The 18,546-nt window shown below is 43.4% G+C and overlaps 1 protein-coding gene across 12 annotated transcripts in view; it reads right to left on the bottom strand.

Annotated features, from left to right (window-relative positions):
* GIT2 (GIT ArfGAP 2) overlaps positions 1-18,546 on the bottom strand; it is a 58,896-nt gene that overhangs the window by 11,330 nt on the left and 29,020 nt on the right. For 3 of the 12 annotated variants that reach the window (XM_010598895.3, XM_003419350.4, XM_023559408.2), the window contains exons 13-16: positions 13,783-13,925; positions 11,228-11,377; positions 7,141-7,389; positions 5,220-5,309 (exon numbers count right to left, since the gene is read on the bottom strand). In XM_010598895.3, coding sequence (XP_010597197.1) covers positions 5,220-5,309; positions 7,141-7,389; positions 11,228-11,377; positions 13,783-13,925 — 632 coding nt within the window. The other 9 variants (XM_010598898.3, XM_010598897.3, XR_010318595.1 and 6 more) reach the window with 8 other exon arrangements.

An 18,546-nucleotide genomic window follows, 5' to 3' on the forward strand; every position in this document is an offset into this window, starting at 1 on the left:
GTAAAGACAGAAAAGGTGGCCTCCGTTAGTTTAGAACACGAGACACTTCTCGAGAGATTTCCCCAGGAATCATTACCTGTTAACTCTATGCAGCCTTCACGCTCCGGATCTCATTTGGGACCAAAGCCCACCTTTTACTAAAAATTTAGTAATAGGTGAACAGTGGATCCAGAAATGACTTCTTTCCTTTTCCACACCATGTTCTTCTTAGCCCAGGGGCTACTCCATAAAAAGATCCGCGTTACAAATGAAAACAGACATATGAAGCAACACACCCACATTTAGCTCTCAATGGAGTATGGAGCGTAACTATGATGTTGGTGGTATTAGTTGCCGTTGATTCTGACACACGGCAACCCCACGTGTGCAGAGTAGAACTGCTCCACAGGATTTTTTTAAGGCTGTGACCCTTTCAGAAACAGGATGGCCAGGCCTTACTTCCCAGGTGCCTCTGGGTGGGCTTGAACCACCAACCTTTCAGTTAGTACTCCAGCACTTAACCATTTGTGCCACTCAGGGTTCTATTTAAAAAACAAACATGCCAGAACTTAAGCACCTATAGGCCTTCTGCGCTGGAAGCCATCTGCAGATTACTTAGTCTAACACCAGCTGAGACACTAGAGGACAGAAAAAGGCTGGGTGGCCCACCCAAGGCCACAGAGTTAGAAAAAAAATGGGACCAGGAACCCAGGTCCCCTGCCTCCAGCTAGTTGTGATATTCCATGCCTGGGGCTCCGAAGATCACTGCTGCTTCAGACACTCCTGGCTCTCCAAGAACCGCCCTCAGAGATGGCTTTTATCAGCCACAGGAAAAAAAAAAACAGCCTTATTAATTCATAGTCATGAGTTGTTTTTAAACCAGTAGGACACTTGGCTTTGAATCACTTTTATCTGTTTCAAAAAAAAGAAGATCCACTCTTAAAAAAAAAAAAGATTCGGTGCAACCGTGGAGATTGAAAAATGGGACGGAGAACTTTGGAGAGTGGCATCTATTAAGAAAACATTCTGCACCCCACTTTGGAGAGTGGCATCTGGGGTCTTAAACGCTAGCAAGCAGTCATCTAAGATGCATCAATTGGTCTCAACCCACCTGGAGCAAAGGAGAATGAAGAACACCAAAGAAGGTAATTATGAGCCCAAGAGACAGAAAGGGCCACGTAAACCAGAGACTACATCAGCCTGAGACCAGAAGAGCTGGATGGTGCCCAGCTACAACCCATGACTGCCCTGACAGGGAACACAACAGAGAACCCCTGAGGGAGCAGGAGAGCAGCAGGATGCAGACCTCAAATTCTCGTAAAAAGACCAGACTTAATGGTCTGACTGAGACTAGAGGGACCCCGGAGGTCATGGTCCCCAGACCTTCTGTTAACCCAAGACTGGAACCATTCCCAAAGCCAACTCTTCAGACACGGACTGGACTGGACCATGGGATAGAAAATGATACTGGTGAGGAGTGAGCTTCTTGGATCAAGTAGACACATGAGACTATGGAGGCAGCACCTGTCTGGACGGCAGATGAGAGGGCAGAGGGGGTCAGACGCTGGCCGAATGGACATGAAAATAGAGAGTAGAGAGAAGGAGTGTGCTGTCTCTTCAGGGGGAGAGCAACTAGGAGTATACAGCAAGGTGTATATAAGTTTGTCTATGAGAGGCTGACTTGATTTGTAAACTGTCACTTAAAGCACACGAAAAAAAAAAAGGGGCGGGGGGCGGACAGAGATTCAAAAGGCAATTTTAAAGGAGGAATCCTAACAATACCCTGGAGCAAATGGCAGTGCTGCCAAGTAGGAGGGCCTTCCAAGATAAAAAAATCTGAAGGGGACCATGTTCCTTTGAAGGAAACTAAAACTAGGTTAGTTCTGCAGTGTTTAGTAAAAATTACTTTCCCTCAGTAGTACTGATTTTATCCATAGGGTTTGAGAATGTCTTCACCTAGAACAGAGATCAGTGGCAGCTGATCCAAAGCCTAGACTGATTATCTTGCAAAACATAAATATGACCAACTTCCAGTTCTACGCCTTGAATTTAATTCAAGTTAATCAAAACATGTACATGACTAAGGGATTTTTTTTTAAATAATTTTTATTGTGCTTTAAGTGAAAGTTTACAAATCAAGTCAGTCTGTCACATGTAAGCTTATATACACCTTACTACATACTCCCATTTACTCTCCCCCTAATGAGTCTGCCCACTCCCTTCTTCCAGTCTCTCTGACTAAGGGATTTTAAAGCTGCTGCAATTTTTAAGGAAATAGCTGTAAACTAAGAGCCTCGTTTAAATATATGGAGACTCTGCAGCATCATCCAAAAGAATGGCTGATTTAGGGTCAGTCAGTCTAAGAAGTCTATGTACAGTCTGATTGCTCCTTACTGATAATGCTGCCTGGCCCCGACAGGCCCCATGGGGACAGGCATAGCAGTCACCCACCCACAGGGTGGAGACCCTTGTGCAGGCCATATTTGCTTACTATCCCCATGGCCTCTTCTCCCCTCCCAAGGCCAATGCTCTCTTCCTCTGTCTGCCAAGGTCTTTTCACAGTTCCCCAAAGTCCCCTATGCAGTCCGGGGCACTCTAACAGAAGACACTTGCTTTGGGCTCCTAAAATTCAGTATGAACTTACACTCACTCAAATTCAACTGGCAAATTATTAAGAATAATGGCTTCGAGCCACATGGGGATTCTGTAGAATTAACCCAAAACCAAACCCAGTGCTGTCGAGTCAATTCTGACTCATAGTGACCCTACAGGACAGAGTAGAACCGCCCCATAGAGTTTCCAAGGAGTGCCTGGCGCATTCAAACTGCCGACCCTTTCGTTAGCAGCTGTAGTGCTTAACCACTACGCCACCAGGGTTTCCTTCTGTAGAATTGGGTCCAGTAAAACCCACTACAGTGTTTAAGATCTCTTCCTCTACATCTCCTGCCAGCAAGCAGTTATGCTCCACTTGCTGCCGTGGTTTGATCTGCCTTTAGGAAGGAATCAGTGAGTGAGGGTACAAGTAGGCCAGACGGAAGGCCAAGGGCAGCACTGCGTCCCCAAAAAAACCCAGCGCAGGGAAAAGTGAGACCAGGGTCTTCTGGAGGGGACCTCTAGAAACAGTGACCCCCTTCTCACCTTTCATGGGGGCGTTGGACTAAGCTTTACATTTCTTTGTCTTTAATACACACACACACACACACACACACGCACACACAAATGGAATGTAAAAAATCTGCATTTAAATAATTATACTGGGAAGTCCTTCCAGAGTTGCTCCAGTGGGGAAAAATCTAAGTAATAGAATTAAACACAGAAAGTTCCACATTTTTATAATGGGCCTTTTTACTTTCCTGGATGTAGTTTGGTAATCAGAAATCAACTGCGTTACCCCACAATGATTAAAAATACCAAGTTTCATTTAAGCATTTTAGAAAAGTAACAACTCGTATACCTCATAAAAGCATGAAGGAACCATTTTTCAAGAATAAAAAACGAAGTATAGGGGCAGCCACCCAGCAGCCACCCAGGAAATCTGTTACTTACACGTTAAGTCCTTTGCCGTTGTCCACAAAAGCAAGTTAGCCAGCTTTCTATTTTATGAAAATTACTGTAAACATGCAGAGCCAAGATCTATTGGTTAAAAAGTGCTGCTCTTTTAAAGCTGTTAATAGAAAAGTTACTTTATAGCTGGTGCTGGTTCGGTTTCTTTAACAGATTTTCAGTTTTCTCTGATTACAGACATACCGTAACAATCTAAATCCAGGACAAAGTTGTCAGAAACAACCAGGATTACCAGTTTAAAAAACACTTTGCCTCAGCGAGTGGTCCTTGCCATGATTTTCAAAACTACCAAAAATTAAAAAAAAAATTTCAGAGTGGACAAAAGTTTTTTGACTCTTATTAACAAAGTTTCAAACTGGATATTTCATTACTACTTCTCTAACCCTTCGTTTTATTGGAATATAATGAAAACACTACAGGTCAATTTCAGAACTGCTCAAAAAGTTCTAAGTATCATATATCAAGGTTTCCTTTAAAGGCTCTGATAGTGGAAAAGGACCACAAAGGCCCTGATGCATAGGGAGTGGACCAAGGCTCTGTGCAGATCCCATGTTGTCTGTAAAGGTGGCCCCTTCCCCACAGTGAACTTCCCTTCTCTCACCTTGATTACACTCCCCTTTCATAAAAGGTTGAGCCAGCACCTGAACTTAGGTCTTCAAAGCCTGAAACCTTTCCGTGACTGTCCCAGGTTAAGGTCATGCACTCTTTGTGCAAATAATTTGTTTACTGATGGTGCCTCTGGGAGCAGGGCTCGGTTGTGTCACGTAAGTCTATTAACTGACTTGCCAACAGGCTGGGCATAGGAAAAAAAAAAAAAAAACCAAACCTGTTGCCCTTGAGTTGATTCTGACTCATGGCGACCCCATGCGTTACAGAGTAGAACTGCTCCATAGGGTTTTCTGGCCTTTAATCTTTATGGAAGCAGTTCACGATGACTTTCTTTCGTGGAGCTGCTGGGTGGGTTCGAATTGCCAACCTTTATTGTGCTACCCAGGGACCTGGCTGGGCAAACAAGAGGTGCTTAATAAACACTTGTTGCTTGGCTACTCTAAAAGGAGGTACCTGAACCATGTATTGTTGTTGAGAATGTAAGTGATACATCAGCAGGTTGGATGTGGCCAATTAGTGCATGTGAACAGCTTCAGACCAACAGCTGCTCACACCTCCAGTGCCACTGTAGGTCACAATGCTCATGTGGGATGCAGGGACTGGAAAAGCCTGGTTTGTCAGGCATGGTGCTGACGGAAAATATGTCAGAGGGTAAAAAAAGAAACCATGACATGTTAGTGCTTCAACTAGTCCAAAGACACTAGTTTTGATCCATAATGGGAGCTCTGAACAAGTCTGACGGATTTCCCTATTACAACGGTTAACCAGCAGCCAGCTAATTTTCCGATTGTTTAAAAAGACAGTATGCTCAGAATCAATGCCATAGGGTGATTTGTGAACCTTGTTAAATATCATGTGTGTAACTGAGCAATGTGGAGTTAGACGGAAGGGAGGCATCTCTCTACAGGTCTGCGTTGCATGTGCCCGCTGTGCTGTGAGAAACCAGGAGGGAAGCGGAGCCCATGCGGGACAGAAGGGCAGTTAGCAGGACTGAAGGACAGAAGCACAAAGCGCCCATGAGCACTGCCGCCTCCTCCAGAGACCAACCAATTCAGAATGTACTTAACCCTTCGGGTGCTTTCGTCCCTCGACCAGGAGAGTGTGGAGGGGAAGGAAGGCAGAGATGAAGAGGAGGTCACAAGCGCACTCCTCCCGATCTAGAAGGGGAAAGAGAAACACACTCGGGAAAACAAAAAACAAACAAAAACCCGGTACCATAACTTGGCTTCCGCCTAGGTTCCCCAATCAAAGAATCATAAAAAACCCTTCACTGTGTGATAGCCCAGTGACAGATTCCCAAAGAATCCTTAATAAAACGGCTCCCATGAATGTCTCTGAACTTAATAAGGCTATTTTCCTATAAGGGAAAAGGTAATACCTCGTATAATTTATCAACAGTTTTTAAACATAAGCTGTTAATGTTGGGTACCACCAAATCAATTTTCTGCTCATACCCAGTCCCCCACCGCCGTTGAGCCAATTCTGGCTCACAGTGACCCTATATGACAAAGTAGAATCGTTCCATGGGGTTTCCTAGGCTATAATCTTTACAGAAGAAGGCCTTTCTCCCACGGAGCCACTGGGTGGGTTCAAACCGCCAACCTTTCAGTTAGCAGCTGAGTGCTTAACCGTTGTGCTGCCAGGGCTTGTTTATAAATGTACAGCCTAAAATAAAAATTTGTTTTTCAGTCAGGATGAATAATATGAAACGAGAAACTACAGGAATAATTGAAAGTTGGTAAATGTTACCAATCTATTCTTCAGTATATTTAACTTTTGCAATAATGTGACATCCTTACGCTCTAAATTTTTCAAAATTAAAAAATACACTCTGAAAACAAAGGTTGCTTTTCTGCAAGTTTGTTCCCAGTTACACAAAAGTAAAATTTTTAACATAGTTCAATGGCATTCCCATCACACCAAATGAATTAACTCTCTTAGAATGTTAAACCAAACAAAAGAAGTCAAAATACAGACTCCCAATTACAACAACATTGTAATTTTACCACTCTAAAGTTTGACAAAATTAAACTAGGGCAAACTAGGGTTTAATTTATTATTGTGTACTTTCTAATTTGCATTTACCCTGAGAATTATTTTCAAAACTCCTCAAAAATTTGACTCAAGAAATAACAACTTTTAGGCATTAAGAAAGATAATTACTCTTTGGGGGGGAAAAAACCACATAAGAGTTTAAAATGTCTGCAACATTTTTTCAACACAGATTTTTAAAATAATAAAACAATCCAAAAGAAATGTAATATTTAAAAACCTCACAACGTAACTTATGCCATCATAAAATAAAATTGTTAGTACGCTGGTACAGAATACAATCTTTGGAATACGACACTGGTAAAATCAATGCAGAGTTTTTACATCGCATTTTTATGAAAGGGGCCAGCAACACATTGTCCAGAAAGAGGAGGCGGAGGAAACAGAAGCGAACCAAGCAGGCACATGGACCACGGTGGTAGGGGCTGCGGTGGCCTGGGCTGCCTCCAGCCTTGCCCTCAGTACCCTGGCGACACCCACTGACCGATCTGCTCCACTGGAGGAACTAAAAAGACCCCTTAGATTCTGAGGGCTCCAGTCCAGAAATGGGCACTTCCCTGTCTACCTCAAGGAAGACGGCACTTCCTTCTGTTAGTGAGTTTTGCGGTTGTTTCTGGAAGTAGGGAAGGAAGCTTTATGAAAAATATGTTCCACGATTGGTTGGTTGGGAAATAGATTATGGATATGAGGGAGAAAAAGGGGTTTGAACAAGAGCCAGAATCCCCAATTTTGTTGGAAAACTTCCCGTCAAGGGCCCTGTATGCCTGTGGGAACACCGCAAGCACTGGATGACATGTTAATACAGCAAACACAAAGACAATTCTCATAGCCGTTTGGCCAAGCAGAGCCGTGGGGATCTGCAGGTTCAGAAGGGGGGGACGCAGTGGTCAGGCTGGACAGAGAGTGAACAGCGGAAGCGCCAGTGGTGTTACTTACGTGCGCGGGGAAGGGCTGGAGTCGCGTCCTGCTTTCCTCGGGGTGGTTCACCTCTCCCATGGGGAGGTATGGTTTCTGCCCCGATCCCGTCTCGTACATGGACATGGGCCTACTGCCCCGGGCGGATGGACGTCGCTTTAAGGAAGAGTGGTTGGAAGTGTCTGTGTACTCTGAACCAGTTTGCACCTGATATATAGTGGTTGTGGCCTGTTTCCTGAGGTTCGAATTTTCACTCTGGAGTGTTTGAAGCTGAAAGAAATGTTTGGCAGTGGGACGGTGTTTTTCTATAGCAAGCAGAAAAAGCAAACACCAAATAAACGAATAGACTATCGGCTTTAACAACAGGAATAATTACAGCTAGCTGGGTTGCGAGTAAAAGGCAGCTACAAACAAGAATTCTTCTAGAATGCATGAAACACAACCAACTCACTTCATCACTTAAGCAATCTAAACAGTTTATTTTCTGAATGTGGAAAAGTTGCAGCTTTGAACTTCGTAAAAACTAGAGACAAATGTCTAACCTCTTAAAAATCTGGCATGGTGGGGCTGGGAGATGTTTGTAAGCAAGCTGCACTCTGGATTATTCCAAAGCTGTTTTCAAGCAAGAGCTTGAGATCATGAAAACATCACTTAGGTAACTTGCTTTTCAAGTGAGTCCTAAGCAATTTGCAAATGCCAAAAATTACAGCAGACGCCATGGAAGCAGCACAAGGATAACTAGAGTTGCTCTGCAAAGCAAGAAGACAGCAAAGTTCAGCATATGAAATATTTGATTAGCTATTGCTCTCCAAAAAGCCAACAAGAAAAATTATGAGCAACAAGTTTTTATTACATAATACTCTTGATATTCCAAACAATTTAGTACTTTTTTTTTTTTTGGTTTGTTTGTTCGTTTAAATCGAGGGAACCAAATCATGGTAAGTTTGCTATATTAACATATCACGAAGAAAACCGTAAGCCTACGGAACTATGTTTATATCTTCGTCTCAATGCTCCACGTAGCGTGCTTGCTTCCCTCTGGTGATCGATCATCTTTCGGCCAGGGCTGGAATTTTTGGCCTTTCTCTCCTTGGGCTTTGTCACACAAAAACACGACCATGGTAGTGTCGGCTTCAAGCATTCTACTCTGCCTGGCACCACCCCATCTTAGTTAGGGGCTGTCATTTGGAGGCCCTGAGTGCTCTTTCCATTCCTCCCATGCAGGCTGCTTCGTGGTGTTTGATGGATTAGAGTTAAGGGGTCAGCAAGGATTCGTGTTACTCTGTACATCTGCCATGTTAAACACAATTAACTGAGTCCATTCTGCACCGTGTCCTTTCCCCTCTGGTGCTTCTTCATCTTCCATGACAATTTATAAGCTGGGTGTGGTGTGAGTTCAGCTGTCTACTCTTGGACAGTGATTGTAAAATCTGACCAAGTTCCCCACCAGTGCCAAGGTTTAGGTCCACAAGCAATTGTATTTGCGCCAGAAGATCATAACCTTCTCAATAGCAAACCCATTCAGTGTTAGGAGTTACTTTTAGTTTTTATTTAGAAAGCACCAATCTGTGTCAAAAACACCAATAGGAGCGGCTCCTCTTCATTAATTAGCATCCTTTCCAAGCAACTGTTAAATGTGAAAGATCAGAAACGAATCACGCTACTTTGTTAGCTATATATAAAAAAAACAAAAAATTTACCTAACTTTGCGAAATAAACAAACTCTATATACTTTATATGAATCGTTCAAAACCTCTGTGAAAGTCTACCTTCCTGCCTCTCCCACAGAAACGCCCACTCTTTCTCAGTTTTCTCTAAGAGTGATGCACTAAGGGATGACAGACGGCTCCTACACCAAAAAGGCTCTCGGGGTGGAACTTTTACCTGCGACTTCCTTTCCAAAGAAAGAACAGCTGCAAAGTGACAAGCAGCCACTGAAAATCTCCACATTCCAGGATCCAGACAGGCATATGGTACTTGTCAAAACTATTTATCAAGGGACCCGTGTCCCAGAGTGAAATGGCCAAGGTCTAAAGAGTGAGGAACATAGCTGACAGGCTCCCTGCACCAAAGGACTGGAGCGTTTGTACACGCACTTGTCTCTCTACGTAAAAACCTCTGTTACAGGCTCTTACCAAGGCCTAGTAATCAGAAACTATCTGAACACTTTTCAGGCCTCTAAAACAGCCAGCCTGGATCTTGCCTGACTGTATTTTGATAAGCACACAAGTTCCTGGTCTCCATTTTGAAAAATCTTAATCCTCTGTATTTAGAGAGGTGTCTCCGGCTCAATTTTAAAGATACTTAATAATGACCAGGCTATACTTGTTTGTTTGGAAAGAGTATAACAGGAAATAAAAAGTTGCAAATAATTCAACAGGCTCAGAAATCAAAAGCATCTCTTAAGAATGGGAGAGATGATCAACGAGCAATGGCCAACTGTTTCCCTTGGCGTTTCTTGAAGGAGGCTAAGATGTTTGCTTTCAGAGGCACAGGGTTATTTCTGGTGGTTTCGACAGATACTAAAAGGAGCATTATAGAATAAAAAAGGTGATGCTTAGCAGATTGATGTACATGGCAAAGTCGGCATGTTTCAGAAAAAGTCTCGTCAATGAAATTATTAGTCCAATTAGTGGGACAAACTATTAAACAAAAGGTATTTCAGAAAAGACAGAGGAAATGCAAATCCTGTCCATTAGGGCAAAGTACATCTTGTATTTTGATTAAAGGTAAACTGCTGCAAGCGTGCCAGCCCTGTGAGACAAGGGCTGTGGTCAGCCCCATGCACGGCCACGCACCAGCCCTCCATGAGGCTGGGCGCACAGAGCAAACGCCCTCTGAACAGCAGTCGGGCACCTGCACTGCTAATTCTCATCAACCACCTGATTGAAAGTGTTGGTTTGTTTAGGGTTTGATTCTCTTTCCCTTCTATTGTAGGCATGTTAGCTTTTTTATCTCAAATGGTCTCTAAAAAATTATCTAGGACTCAACACCCAAACTATCCCAGACCGAACTCCAGGCAAAGGTGCACCGTGGTTTGCTTCCCTTAAGTAGGAGAGCAAGGGCCGGTTCTCAGTTCTTTGAAGCATCTCTGCGAAAGGGCCCACCACAAATGAAACACCATGGCCTCAGTTTGTGAAGGGGATCTGAAACACCTCACCTCAAACCACAGAATGAAGACACAGGCGTATACACTGTTTTGCTCCTGTTTAAGGGAAGTATACAAAATCTCATTTTTGAAGAGAATAACGGGAGCGATACCTATAAAGTCCTAGGTATAATTTAGAATTTTTCGACTTCCTTTTCTTAGCATTCTCATCAAGACTTACATTCATAATCTCCCTCTTGAGTATATTCCTTGCTATCATTAGCCACATTCCTTTTAGGGGTTAATATAGTCCAGTATTTCTGACTTTCTCAAAAGGTACTGGGTGAGAAAATCCTAAACAAACGGGGTTGTTTCTTACTAGCATACAGCTCTCGCTAATATAAATAAAACATTTTCGTGTATTTATTGAGAACCTACTGTGTGGCAGGCCCTGCTCCAAGCTCTGAGGACACCGCCACTAAGTGGCAAGGACTGGTGAAAAATGAAGTGGGGAAGTGGGACAGGGCTGCTGGGGGGGCGGGGGGAGCATGGTTAACAATTCAGAACAAGAATGAACAGTGAAAGCAGCCCTTGCATGCCGTGGGGTGGGGTCTGGATCGCTGCTAAGCACATGTGTGTCCAGGGCGTTCGTCTGCTCTGTCTTCATGGCATGGTTAGTCTTTAGAATTAGCTACAGGAAGAATCATGTCCATGCAGTGACACCCAGGCTCCCAGGAAGCACAGAACAGTGCAAGGGTTACTGTAACTGACATCGACACTTACTAGGTCGTTACCTTTCTCTTACTTGGGAAACTTACTCTGGAGATATTTCAAATCCAAAGAAATCTTAATTGAAATATCCAAATATATCCTGCTTCCGAAAAGACAGCTTGGCCCAAGGATTTTTAGGTCTGTTACAACAAGTAACTGCCCTCTGGTTGCAAGCATTGTGGCCTGCAGTTTTTCCTTCTACTACGGGATCAAAAAGTCAATCGCCCTGGCAATTGATGAACATGTTACCTTTTTCTGCATAATTCTCAGCTCGTCACTCAAGTTGTTATTCACCTTCATTAGCTGTTGTATCTTGGCCTCAGAAGCCACTAGAGCGTTTTTGACCTCCATAAATTCTTGTACAGTGACTGGTCCATCTGATAAATCTGAATCTAGGCTCTAAAAATAAATTGGGGAAAATGTTCACAATCTGAGTCGATGATAACATTAAAGACTAACAGCTAGAGCATTTCAAATTCTGACAATGCCAGCTGAACTGCAAAATCCATCACACCAAATAAAGGCTTCTGAAGTAGCACAAAGCTAACATAAATGGGGTCACTGTAACACTTTAAAAAATTTAAGTCAATACTTTCTAACAGAACAGGCAGTGTGGCTACAAATCTTCTCTGATAGTGATTCTCCAAGTGAGTTTGTCTTGTCTTGCTTGCCTTTCTCTTGCTCATTCATTTTTCTCTTTTGTTTGTTCTTTCACTAATTCCTTCATTCCAACAAGATTTTTATTGAGTATCAGGAGTGCAGCAGGCGATAGATTAGAAAACAAAATAGAGATTCCTGCTTCCATGGAGTTTACATTTCAGCAGAGTGAGACAGATACAAAAGGAAAACAGGTAAATATACAGTATGATAGGAGGTGATCAGTGCAATAGAAAAAATAGAAGACAGGGCAGGGTAAAACAGGGCTGAGGAGCTAAAGCTGGGGCAAAGCAGACTGCATTTTAATTAGCAAGTGGGGTAAGCCTTTCCACAGGTGAGATGTGAGCAAAAGCTAGAAGGAGGTGAGGACATTAGTCCCAGCAGGAAGACCGGAGTGAGCGGGGCGGAGAGCGGCAGGAGTGAGTCAAAAAGTTGCCAGAGGGCCTGTCACGTGGGGTTTGTGTACGGACTCCAGTTTTCACTCTGGGTGCTGCAGGCTGCTTTGGGGAAGTCTGGGCAGCGGAGCCCTGGGTGGGATGGTTGGCTCTTGCCTGTCCTTCCAGGTTCCCTGCAGGGCCCCCATCATGGTCACAGTCACGTGAGCTGGACACTTTGGACACATTATCGGTAAGTCCATCTCTCCACTTCAAACATCCAATTTATTGTCGAGACCTTTCTATTCTCTCTTCCTATTCCCTCATTCTCAAAAAGTTTGCTGAGTCCCTCCAAGGGGCCAGGTCCCGGTGAGGAATGGGGATTCAGCAGAGGGGGGAGAGTGAGTTAACCTGCCATGCTCTCCCGCAGGCTCGCCCATGAGTGGCCTCTCCCAGCCAGGCCCTCCTCACTCAGGCCTGAAGGTGGCTTGTGTCTGCTCTCGTTTGGACCTCTTCGAAAAGATCCTCACCAGGCTCCCTGCCTCCACTCTCTGACCTGCCTGCACAGTCTTCCCTAAGTACAGCTCTGACCACTGCCGTCCTGCCCTGCCTAAAGCCACCTGAGCTCCGCACACCTGCATGCCCGCATGCCCACAGATGTCCAGGCTCCTCATGTGCCATCACGTTCCTCCATGGTGTGGCCCCAGCTCTTGGCTGCAGCTTTGAGTCCCACTTTTTTTAGGCTGTTCCCCTACATGATGAGGTTTCCCCATTCTCTCTACCTAGATCACCCTTCCCTGCCTCCTCCAAGGCACATCTGAAGAGCTTTTCGTGCCCCATGGTACATATAATAACCAGGACTTTTTCAGCCTCTATGGTTTATTGGGAAGCTGCTATACCACTGATAGCATGGGCTGGCTGCAAGGCAGGGGACTTTATGACTGTCTGAAACTGAGGAAAGAGGCGTGTGCCACAAATTACTGTTTTTACAAGGCACTGTATGAGGTGTCTGAATTTCTGGTATGAAAGATAAAAATTCTGAAAATTTTTATTTGTTACACATGTATACCAACAGACCCTAGCAGAGACTCTAGGGTATAATTAGTGGTACTTCCTATGTACCACTAAACACTTAGGGTAGGCTTGTGGGTGGGGGCAAGAAAAAAAAAATCCATACTACCTACCAAAAATTCAGACACACTCAATGATTCAGTGTACTTTCATTAATGAAAATAGATGGTATCAACAAAAAAATTCAAAGCAGAAAATACATGGGTTACCAAAGGGTTAACAAGCCTTCCCTGGCACCCTTCAGCAGTAAGTCATCTCTCTCCTCCCTCCCCCAGCTTCTATTTGTGCTTCTCATGATATGTACCATTTTGTACCTTTTACTGCAGTTAGCTCACCTATTAGGTGGCAACATCCTCACAGGAAAGTGACAAGGCCTCAATCAAGAGAGTATTATCCAGAGAAGTCACCCCATAAATATTTTTCAAATGAATACAACATACCAGTCACAACTCACAAGTTCTACAGAATCACAACTGCAGACCTGCTGTGATTCAGCAATTCACTCTGGGATGAAGGAGCTCTATTTTATAACTATTTACCTCCTTCCACTTTTGGTCGGCCCAAGTTAGGAGTGAACCCAGCTGTAACTCTATGCACCTTTCCTAGGGCCAGTCCTCAAGTGATTTGCAAATAAAGCAACTTTGTAGGATAAATATTTTAAAAAGCAACATCGCCATTTCGGTGTGAGGTGTGTGATCCTACCTTCTGCCTGTTTGCCTTGCTTGCCGTGGTTTCTAAATCCGTGTCTTCGTCTGATGCCACACTGTCATAGTCCGGCTGGTCGTTGTCTTGGCTCTCAACACTGTGCTGGTTATTGATGGTTTTCAGTTTGAGCTCCACATTGTCTATTGACACAAATAAACAACTTTACTTCAGGCTTGGGAAAAAAAAAAAAAAACGCCAACACACTCTTGGGAGGAATTTGGGTCTAGTCATTTAAAGAATGGAAAGAAAATGACAGAATCAGCCATGTCAAAATCACATGTAGATTCTGGGAAGATGACAGCGTCAACAGACCAGTGTTCTGATCCTATTCCACAAAATACAACAAGGAAACAGCGCTCAGCTTTGACAGATTCTGAATCAGGGAGCAGAGGAAAGCAAGGGGGAAGTGCAAACAGGCAAGAATCAATGAATCAACAAGTCGCATACAGCAGGAAAATGGCTTCTCTCACCAACCTGCCTCTTCCCCCATTCACACAGGCTGACAGCTGCTGTGAACTGGGGAAGTGGCCCAGAAAAAAAGCCTCCTTCCCTAACCACCACAGTCCCTGCCTGTACAAACAGACAAGGCCCCAAGCTTCTGCACTAAAATCAACAAGGCAGACTTCCCCAGAGATCCATTTGGAGTGAGCCAACACCTCAACCCACCCACTGTTGGCTGTGAGCCTGCTGTGCAATTGCTAAGAAGGCCCAGGTAGTAGAACCTGCTCTCATAGTCAGCACTCTATCTGCCTCCCTGCACACCCCACAGCTCAGGCCTCTGAAATCAACAGCACAGACCTCCCAGGGAGTCAAGTCAGGTCTGTCTGCTCTCCATTTCAGTTGGTGCTGAGGACTGCTGACTGAGGCTGCTGTGTGCCAGGAAGCAGACATCTTTAGTGGAGGCTACACCCACAGGCAACAAACTGGGGTGCGGGGGGGCTCTGATAGCAACAAGACAGACCTCCCCGGGGGTCCATTTGGAGTGTGACAACCCTTCCCCCATTTGAACACTGTTACCTGCAAGTTGGCTGTGAATTGCTATAGAAGATTCCTGTATTGGAGTCTGCTCCCATAATCAACACTCTACCTGCCCCCCTGTGCACCCCATAGCTCTGGCCTCTGAAACCTACAGGACAGGCCTCCCTGGAAATGAGTTTGGGTCTGTCTACTCTCCCTTCCAGTTGGTGCTGAGGACTGCTGACTGAGGCTGCTGTGTGCTAGGAAGCAGGCACCTTTAGTGGAGGCTACAACCATAGCCAACATACTACAGGGTGCTCTGTTGGCAACAGGCCAGACCTCCCCGGGGTCCATTCAGAGTGTGACAACCCCTCCCGACTGGTAACTGTAGGCTGCTGGACTGATATGAACTCCTACAGAAAGTTCCCTACAGTGGAGTCTGGAGGCGGGTAACCTAAGTGGAGACTGTTCCTCCAACAACCACAGGGCCACTGGGGCTCTAAAATCAACAACACAAATCTCTGAGGTCCTTCTGGGGACTGCCAGCCCCTCTTCCTCCTGAAACAAAAGAAAGTCTACCTGTGCTTTCCCTGACTCCCAGCTCGGATATAAGCAGCCCCCTCAGAGCAGGGAAGGAAACCTTACGTAAAACCAGAGGGCAACACTCAACCCCAAAGGGAGCTCACTGAGTGTGGATTTTCTGACTAAAAACATGGCTACAGAAACAAAGAAGGGAAAGGAGCAATAACCACAGAAAGAGAAGACTGCAATCCCTGGTGGACAGATTGACTGATACATGGTATCTCACCTGAGTGGCAGTGCCCACTAGTGGATAGACTGACCTATAGCATATTCTCTGGTGGGTCTGGGAGACATTGAAAGCTGAAAAACAAGATTGGGAACTTTCAAATCTTAATTAAACCAGGGAGGGAGGAGGAGAAGGAAAGAAAATGGCAGGCAAAGGCCACAGGCTCTGCCTGCCTAAGAGTTTTCTGCAGAAAGTAGCACAGGCAAAAACATCAAATACTGGGGAAAACTGAGAAAGTGAACACGCTTGAAAATTCCAATGCCCCAACAAAAATCACAAGACACACAAAGAATAGAAAAATAATGGCCTGTTCAAATGAACATAATAAAGGCAGGGAAAGTGCATCTAGGGATGACCAAAAAAAAAAAAAAAAAAAACCTAAGAAAATAATACAACAAGGTTAAACATAATTAAAGAAATTAAAGAACCAAGGGAAAACAGACAAAATGCTAAAATAAATAAGGAAAACAATGTAAGAACAAAAGCAGGATCTAAAAAAGGGGATGTTGCAACTGAAAGGGACAATAACTGAAATGAGAAACAGAAGGACTTACCAACAGATATAAGCAGGCAGAAGAAAGAATCAGCAAATTAGAGAATAAGAGTTAAAATTACAGACACTGAAGAGCAACAAGAATGAAGGCTCAAGGAGGCTGAGAACAGTTTAATGGCATTATGGGACAATAACAAGAGACCTAATATATGCATCATGGGTATTCCAAAGGAGATGGGTGAAAGGGACAGAAAGAAGATTTTAAGAAATAAGACATAAAGTTTCCTCAATCTAATGAAGAACATAAATCTACAAATCCAAGAAGCTCAAAGAACCTCAGGCAGGATAAACCCCAGGAGATCTACACCAAGATACATCACAGTTAGGCTCTCAAAAACAAAAAAACCCAAAACCCAGTGCCGTTGAGTTGATTCCGACTCATAGCAACCCTGTAGGACAGAGTAGAACTGCCCCATAGAGTTTCCAAGGAGCGCCTGCCGGATTCAAACTGCTGACCCTTTGGTTAGCAGCCGTAGCACTTAACCACTACGCCACCAGGGCTCTCAAAAAGTAAGATAAAGAGAGAATCCTGAAAGCACTGAGAAGCAAACAGCCACACACAAAGGATCACCAAAAAGATTAAGTGGCGATTTCTCTTTAGAAACACTGGAGGCCAGAAGGGATATATTTAAAGGATTAATTAAAGTACTGAAAGAAAAATTAACAACTGTTAACCAATAATACTATACCCAGCAAAACTGTTCTTTAAGAATGAGGATAAAATTAAAACATTCCCAGATAAACAGAAGCTGAGAGTTCACGTCCACCAGACTGGCCTTACAAAAATACTAGTGGGAGTTCTGAAGATGGAAGGGAAAAGACAACAGAAAGTAATTCCCCAAAGTTATACATAAAAAGAAAGATCAATAATAAAGGGAAATGCATGGACAAGTATGAGGGCTAGTAATAAGGTATTCACGCTTGATAATTTTAAATGTTCTGCCTTCATGTTTTTAAATAACAAATACATAAAAAGCAAGGATAAAAATATGTTACAGGGCACAAGAACTATAAAGATGTAATTAGGATAACAACAACAAAAGGAGGGGGAAAAGGGAATGGTATACAGAATTTCTTGTATGTTACTGAAGTTAAGTTGGTACCAACTTACCCTAGATTGTTATAAATACAAGTTGTGAAATGTAATATTCATGGAAACCAAGACATAAAAAACAAACACAAAAGGAAAGGAGAAGGAATCCAAAAATCCTCACTACAATAAACTAACAAAACAGAAAAGCAAGCCGTAGTAAAGGCCGAAGACAAAGAAGGCTTAAGAAACACAAAAAACAATGTTTGATTTGCCACCAAACCAAAAACTCATTGCTGTCGAATCAATTCCAACTCTTAGTGACCCTACAGGACACAGGAGAACTGTGCCATACGGTTTCCAAGGCTGTAAATCTTTATGGAAGCAGACTACCACATCTTTCTCCTGCGGAGCGGCTGGTGAGTTTGAACTGCTGATCTTTCAGTTAGCAGCCGAGCACTTAACCACTATGTCACAAGGGCTCCTAACAACCTGGATAACCTAGATGAAATGGACAAATTCTTAGAAGCATGCAACCTACCTAAACTGACTCAAGAGGAAATAAAACTCTCGACAAACCCATAACAAGTGAAGAGATCGAACTAGTGGTAAAAAAATCTGCCAACAAGAAAAAGCCCTGGACTAGATGACTTCACTGAGGAATTCTACCAAACATTTAGAGAAGAACTGACACCAATACTGTTTAAACTTTTTAAAATATAGAAAAGGAAGGAATATTGCCTAATTCATTCTATGAAGCAAACACAGCACTGATACCTAAACCAGACAAAACCACTATAAGAAAAGAAAACTACAGGCCAAAATCCCTTATTAATACAGTTGCAAATATGAATATAGTTGCAAAAATCCTTAATAAAAGGTGAACAGAATCCCACAGCACATTAAAAGAGTCATACACCATTACCAAGCAGGGATTATTCCAGGAAAACAGATGGTTCAACATTAGAAAGTCAATCAATGGAATACGCCACCTCAACGGAACAAAGGAACAGAAAGAACCACATGACCATCTCTATAGATGCAGAAAAAGCATTTGATAAAATCCAATATCCTTTCTTGAAGAAAACTGGAATAGAAGAGAAATTCCTCAATATGACTCAGGGCATATATGAAAAGCTGACATTATACTTAATGGAGAAAGACTGAGAGATTTTCCCTTGAAATCAGTAACAAGACAAGGGTGCCTGCTTTCACCACTTCTATTCAATACTGTATTAGAAGTCCTAGCCAGAGCAATAAGACAAGAAAAAGAAATAAAACGTATCCAGATTGGAAAAGAATAAGTAAAATTATCTGTATTTGCAGATGTTATGATCCTATTCATACAAAATCCCAAAGAGTCCACAAGAAAACTTTTAGAGCTAATAGGGAAATTTAGCTGCAGGGTACAAG

This window comes from Loxodonta africana, chromosome 19 (genome assembly GCF_030014295.1).
Source record: "Loxodonta africana isolate mLoxAfr1 chromosome 19, mLoxAfr1.hap2, whole genome shotgun sequence".
Taxonomy (NCBI): domain Eukaryota; kingdom Metazoa; phylum Chordata; class Mammalia; order Proboscidea; family Elephantidae; genus Loxodonta; species Loxodonta africana.